This window comes from Acyrthosiphon pisum, chromosome A2 (assembly GCF_005508785.2).
Source record: "Acyrthosiphon pisum isolate AL4f chromosome A2, pea_aphid_22Mar2018_4r6ur, whole genome shotgun sequence".
Classification (NCBI taxonomy): Eukaryota; Metazoa; Arthropoda; class Insecta; order Hemiptera; family Aphididae; genus Acyrthosiphon; species Acyrthosiphon pisum.
In genome coordinates, this window is record NC_042495.1 from 43543103 (window position 1) to 43550836 (window position 7734).

Genomic DNA, 7734 nt, shown 5'->3' on the forward strand with positions numbered 1-7734 from the left:
CCAAAAAATCTCAAAAATATAAATCACGGTTTTTTTTTATAGTTATTTATGTTGAAATTTGGGAGAAATTACATATTAAATAACCTAGAATAACATTTTTAGTTATTTTTTTGTAATTTTATAATATTAATTCAACTACCCAGACAGCATTTTGTTATGATATTATAATAGTATTAAAATAACGCTATACTAATATTATTCGTTATTATAATGTTTTAATAATATTATTAAACAAAAAATTGCTGTCTGGGTAACTGGCTACCTTATTAAATACAAGTAATAAGTAATAACAATATAAATATATTATAAAATATCCACACTGATAAAATGTCACCGCTCAGAATAATCTTTTCGTATACAATGATACTATATCATTGAATTCAAATTTAATACTATCTATTATAAAGTGACCCTTTTAAACCTACTGTATAGCAGAGCGACATCCACTTACCCACCCTTTTTAAAAATGTATGACTATTACAATGTATCTTTTAACAGGGAATTTTGTTCTGCTCATGTTGTACGCCTATATGGTGTTGTATCACAAGGTCAACCAGCATTTGTTCTGATGGAATTAATGCCTCAAGGTGATCTCAAGTCATATTTGCTTAAACATCGTCCAGAAATGACAACGGATCCTTCTCTTAAGCCTCCAACATTAAGGGTATTTAATTTTTAGAGATATATAATAATTTGTCTTTATTTTCATACATTTTGTAATAAATATGTGAATATTTATATATTTTTTTTTTATAGGATAATTTACGTATGGCTATTGAGATTGCTGATGGAATGTCTTACCTTTCATTCAAAAAATATGTTCATAGAGATTTAGCAGCTAGAAATTGTATGGTTAGTGATAACAACATTGTTAAAATTGGAGACTTTGGTCTTACAAGAGACATTTATCAGACAGATTATTATAGAAAAGGTAAAAATGTTTGTCTTATTTGGTTAATTTTTTCATATTTTAATTGAAATGTTTATTTAATTTTAGATTCTGAAGGTATGATGCCAATCCGATGGATGGCTCCAGAAAGTCTTCAGTCTGGTCTTTTCACTTGTTTTTCTGATGTCTGGAGTTATGGAATAGTCTTATGGGAAATGGTGACGTTAGCAGCTCAACCATATAGGGTAATTTACTGAAGTATAATTTTTATTTTACAAATATTAATTATTGTGTAATGTTTTAGGGTGAGATTGACAAAAATGTCATATCTTATGTTAGTAGTGGCGGTATTATGGAAAAACCAGACAACTGTCCTGATATTATATATGATTGTATGAAACTTTGTTGGCGTTTCAAAGCTTCAGAACGCCCTACATTTGCAGAAATAGTGAAAATGTTCTTGCCATGTGCTCGTGCAGATTTTGCACAAACATCATTTTTTCATAATGAATTACAGTCTGAAACACAGCGACTTGATGTTTCTGAAAATGGTATCACAGAAACAGAGTCTTTGGAGAGAGAGCGTAAGCAAACTGAACGAGACCAGATAACAACAGCATTAGAAAATCAAGCGCATTATTGGGGAGGGTCGTTGCCCGTTGAACGGTTAGCACCAAAAGCAGATCTGGAAGAAGATGATGATGATGATGAAGATTCAGATAATGAGTTGCAACGGTTGCATATTGAAAACTTTGCATGTAAAAGGCCACCTAACGGATACATGTCCATACATAATGGTAATGGTATAAATACCACTATATGCTGACCTTAATTTTATTATTATTATTATTATTATTATTATTATTATTATTATATATATATTTTTTTTTAATAGAAGTAATTTTTTAGATCAAACTTTTTTTCTCTTTTATATGGTATATTTTGTTTTTATATTTATATAGTTCCTAATTGTTGTGTCAAATATGCAGAGATGGGTCTATGTTATGTGTATAGAAATTTATTTTATGGATAAATCACACAATTTATATTTTGTATGTAACATATATTATATACATATTACATACCTATACACATTTAAATATGTCTTATCAATAATATTAAAATGTGTGAGATTTTCTTTAAGTATAACACTAAAACAGTTCGTTCTTTTAATTTTTTTAATATTAATTTAAATAACTATTGACTGTTATGGTAGTTAATAGCTATAAATAATGAATACATTTTTAAATTTTTTTAATCTTGTGAAAGAAAAACTTTAAACAAATTAAATTTACTAGTTATATTATCAGATATAAAATTGATTGAAAAAGCAATAGTTTTATTATTTTTAATTTTTAATTAAACCATGACAAGTTGTTGAAGTATAATATTAACACTTTTTATACATTTTATTTTAAAGTACATTTCCCAAAAATATTGAACTTTAAATAAATGTTTTCATACTTCTGTTTTAAATCTTAAAAATTCAATAATTTGCTTGTATTTATATACACAATTTTTATATTTTAGGTTTAAAATAGTTTTTTTTTTCAATTTATAAAAAATATATATGTAATATTTCACCCATCTTTGCAATATTAATTGAACATTTTTTTTTTTAACTTCCTGTGAATTACCCGCCACATGGGTAAAATCAGATTGAACTTGCTCAATGCCAAAGCCAGTGTATTTTTTCAATATAGGTTTAGTTCCTTTTTTTCTTTTCTTTCCACAGGTGTGCAATTTAATAGTCTATAGTTTTTTATTATTATTATTTTTATTATTATTATTATTATTATTTTATAAATCATATTCCTATAAGACTGTCTTTTATAAATAAACTACTTATGTAGTTTCCATAGTACACACATATTTAAAGTTGAACCTTTGTTACCTGAAACTTAGTTTTAAGTTTAACATATAATATATGTATATATAAATGATATATATATATATGTATATATCATTATAAGACATGATTCTGGTTCAGTTTCAATATGCAAAAGGAAGTAAAAGGAGAAAACAAACACATAGATAATTTGGTTATATGTATTCATTAATTTTAGTTGAAAGTGTTTTTATACTTTTATTTTATTATTTTATAAAAAGTGGTGTAAATATGTTTTAATTTGACTTTAATTTGATAAATTGTGTAAACTAACATTTTTTTTTTTTGTATCTATAATATATTTATACTTATACTATGTGTTATATAATATGTATATTATATATATATATATATATGAGAAGTAGCAATCATGTGTCTTGACCAAATGTTTTGTCATAAGTGCAGTAATAAATGTATGATTATAATTGTTCCTAATCACAGTTTGTAGATTCTAAACTAATACATGATTCAATATAATAGTAATGATTTCATAAATAGTAATTTAGAGAAAAAAAATGATTCTGAAAATACCTTATTAAAAATAGTTACAACGTTTTTTGTTCAATATTATTTTGCAGATTTTTATGAAAATACCGCGAAATTCAAGAAATAATAAAAATTTTTATAGATATGTGTTAAATCTAGTATCTGGTATGGAACACCTGATTCTTGAATTTGCTATATTTTATTTAATGTGATGAATGTTTTACCTATCGTATGGAATCATGTTTTGGTATTCTTTAAAACTTTGCAATTTTTGTCGAATACAAAACGTTCGTATACTGCAGTTTTGTAGATAACAAAATATTGTTACAAATAATTTTGTCAATTTTGATATTGATTACCTATTACCTACTCATAACATAACTTTATTATTTAAAACTATATTTTTTCAGTATATTATATCATTAAATATTTTTTATTGTCTATATTCTTTCAAATATTCTTTATTCAAGAAAACTTTGTCACATTTGATGAATTAAAAAATAAAATCTCACATTCTCATACTATTAATATAAATTATAATACATTTACATTCAATAATCATTAACCTATAAAGTAATTAACTGGTAATAGTGAAAGTTCCTGGGGTCAAGATTATTGGAAAAAGATAGCAATATAGCATACAACTTGGTTATCTACTAAGATTATCTGTCCATCTATATCCATTCATAGTGTTAATGAGAAAGAATTTCATCATCAAATATAATGACATTTTTAGAAAAAAATAGCATACACTTTAGAGTTTAGGTCCAACTATAATATGCACTGGTATTGTATTTACGTATTCACTATCTTGTTATAAATTAGAGCAGGGGTCTTCAACCTTTTTATGCAGCGGGCCACATATTGCATAATGAGTGAGGAATGTATTGGTTTTACAATGATGTTTATTTATTTTTGTTCTATAAACACTTTTTCTCCCCCTATACTTGCCCAAAAGTATCAAGTGTAGCATCTTTTCTGAGAGGTTATGTTCTTGAGCTGGTACTTTAGAGAGGTCATTTTTCGATTTTCAAAACGGTACTCGAAATAAAAGCGGTTAAAGGAGAAAAAACGTACCATTTTACTATTTTATAATATTAAATAATTACGGACGACGTTTTCTACCAGAAATATTGCTTCAAATGAAAAATGACGAGAGACCTTTTTTGTTGTATTTTAGATTTTGTTCCTTACAATTTTAAGTAAATAATAGTAATATTTAATTTACTTATTGTTCCCGAGTATTTTTAAGCTACTTCGGCGCCATTTGTTTTAACAATGTTGGCTCTTGGTAAAATGGCAACTGAAACCATATGATATAACTGTATGTTGGACACTCAGTCTATGACATAAAATATTATATTCAATATGCATCGAGAATTTTAAAATCTGCCCCGTTTGAGGTTTATACCACAAAATAGATTAATTTTAAATAGTATTATTACTCTATCATTCTGTGCCCATAAATGTGATTTTGGTGGTTTTATATGAAACTATTTCTTCTTTCTTATCTCATTTTGGCATTGGTGGTTTCAAGCACAGTAAAAAAACATTTTTGCATTTTACCCCTTGTGGTTAGAAGCATAATATACTAACACCCCCCTCCCCCCTTTCTCTGTATGTAACATGGGCATTAGTAAGTACCTACGGCATACAACTTAGATATAGTATTCTTACTCTTTGGGTCGTCCTTTAATTTTTAATAGGTGGCATATACTGACTATACTATTATATAAGTTATTATGTTCATGGGACAGCATGCAACATTTCATGATATTATAATTATTATTTATCCATGCACGCGATTTGGATGCTAGTAAAATATTCAACGCTGCGTGACGACTATAAAGCGGGCACAGACATAATTATATTATGTGTCTATATGACCTATGGCCTATGCCGAAAATTAGTAATCGATATACGTACCTAGTAGGTAGCCACTAGCCAGGTAGGTACATGTCCTATGGTGAGTGGTGACGACCAAACAATAACCTAAGGGCTATGCATTTCAACTTGTACCTATACAAGAGAGTAGAGACTATAACAATATAGAAAGTGGTTATTTCCGTGTCCAACTATAGTATGAGCAGGGGTGGACTGGGAGGTATACGACTCAGTTTTCTATAAAACTAAACGGCCCAAAACCCTTTATAACAGCTTCTTTATAAATGCCTACTTGTTCGGGTAGTGTATCAAAATATATAATACACCTATTCATTCGTCTTGTAGTCCAGAGAATCTCTGAAAATATACCTACTAAATATTCGAATATTTCCGATTATAATTTATAACAGTGATTACACCATATACCCAAAATATTAATTATTGATTTCAATTATAAAGCAAAATAAAAATGCTGTTACGTCGCTTCTGCTATGAGGTAGAAGACGATGATACCTTGTATTTGTAGTGTAAAGTGGTGTTGGTGTATAAAATCTTAAAGAAACGAAACAATAAATCATATCTTCAATGAAACATTTTTAAGCAATTTTTCAGTTTAATATACAGAAAAAAAATAGTTCTTAGAAATCAAATTTATATTAAATAATTTTTTAAGCATGATTAAAGTAAGCGTTTTTTCCATTAAATCTGAAGTATTTTTCACATTTTAAGTACATCTGAAAAATCTGCATTTTCCAAAATATCTCGTTCAATAGACATTAACATTTTCAAATGATTCTGCTCTAAAAGTGACCTCAGTTTGTTTTTAACTATTTTTAGTTCACTAATTAGCCTCTCACATTTTATTTGAATGTACCATGTACGACAGAGTAAAAATGTATTCATACACAGAGTGCATATTAAAATAAAAAAAAAAATTAATATTTTAATATTTCAAAGAAATGAGCAATTTATTGACATAATATATTAAATAACTATATTAATTATGATAGACATTGTATTTTTCAATTTTATTACATAATACATCCTAAAATAAATATGATTTATTTCAGAATGTATTAAATGTTTTAAAATATAGAGTGTAACAGCTAGGAAGGATACAAGAACTAATGTTCTAATCAATATATAGGCATTTTTTTTTATAAATAATTTAGTCACTTGAACTACATGTATAATATAAAAAAAATTATAGCCAATTTGTAAATCTAATTATTAGAACAACTTTTTAGGTAAAAACATTTATGTCAGTTAAGTAATTTATTTTTTAGAACTTATTATGATATAGGTAAATATAATTTTGAGTAAATTAATTTAGAATGTAATAACTTTTTTAAAAATATTCTTGACATGCTATGTCTTTGCTTTGGCACATAGAATCGAAAAACGTTACGTTACATATTACCATGGCAACCATTTATATATTATTTTGAGATTTCCGTCCGTGTGTGTCTCCATATTACCATGGCAACCAATTATATGTTGTTTTGAGATTTTCGTCGGTGTGTCTCCGTATTACCATAATATGGCAACCAATTATATATTATTTTGAGATTTCCAATGGAATGTTTTGTATATAAATGGTTGACATGGTGATATGTAAATGTAAAACATATTATTCATAATATAGAGTTGGCAATTTTAATGGGCAACGAAGTGAACGGGATCAGATATTTTTATATACATAGATAGATTATACCTCTGAGCAGAAGATAGGTTAGTTTAAAAAGGGAGAGGACTAAAGACCAACCAAAGTATCGATACTTTAGAAGTGTCGGTAGTATCGGAATGTCCCTATGTTCAGACTCTTCAGTAGATTACCTAGGTATGTCTAGGTTTGCAAGGACAGCAAAGACATAAAATGTGGTACTTCATTGCAGACTCGTATGCAATATGTTCATGCATTTTTTTGGGGGAATTTCTTGACATGAGTATATTTCTTAAATTATTTATTAACTATGAGCATATTAGGTTTGTTGTATATTGTATTATAATTCCTTAACCAATAGGCAATAATTTTAAAAATCAGTTTTATCTAGAAAAATGTTTAAACACTTAATACAATTTGGATGGTACATCGACCCAGGGGCGTCATTTCAGTTTTTTTCCTGGGTGTGCAAACTTTTAGGCAGGCCAATTTTTACATTTCACCAGGCCATTAAAAAAAATATATATTTATATATATATAAATGTAGGAAACCTATGCAAACCTATGTAAATATTCTTTCCTTCCCTTTTATAATTCTAATTGAAACTCATAACGACTAATGCAACTTTTAAATAGCTAGCAATTCAAAGAATTAAAAGCTTATAAGCAGTTAAAGCAACCAGCAAATGTCATTACTGTACATATACAAAAACTTAAAATATATATATTTTATATTACCTATATATGAAAACATGTTAAGTTAATTATTATGACGGCGCATTGGAGTATTAATGGCAGGCCAATTGTTAACATTTTTTAAGTTAGTGGTGCCATTGCACACCCTCCCACCCCCCCAAATGACGCCCCTGCGATCGACCGCCAGAAAGTAATTGCTAAGCTACAATCATTGAACCATTTGCAAAT

The 7734-nt window shown here is 27.4% G+C and overlaps 1 protein-coding gene across 4 annotated transcripts in view; it reads left to right on the forward strand.

The window, feature by feature from the left end:
• LOC100168659 (insulin-like receptor) overlaps positions 1-1747 on the forward strand; it is a 15777-nt gene extending 14030 nt beyond the window's left edge. For 3 of the 4 annotated variants that reach the window (XM_008187695.3, XM_016806763.2, XM_016806764.2), the window contains exons 20-23: positions 499-664; positions 757-931; positions 998-1134; positions 1194-1715. In XM_008187695.3, coding sequence (XP_008185917.1) covers positions 499-664; positions 757-931; positions 998-1134; positions 1194-1715 — 1000 coding nt within the window. Of the gene's footprint in view, positions 1-498; positions 665-756; positions 932-997; positions 1135-1193 lie in introns of all 4 variants that reach the window. The other variant, XM_029490471.1, reaches the window with a different exon arrangement.
• Positions 1748-7734: the final 5987 nt, after the last annotated feature.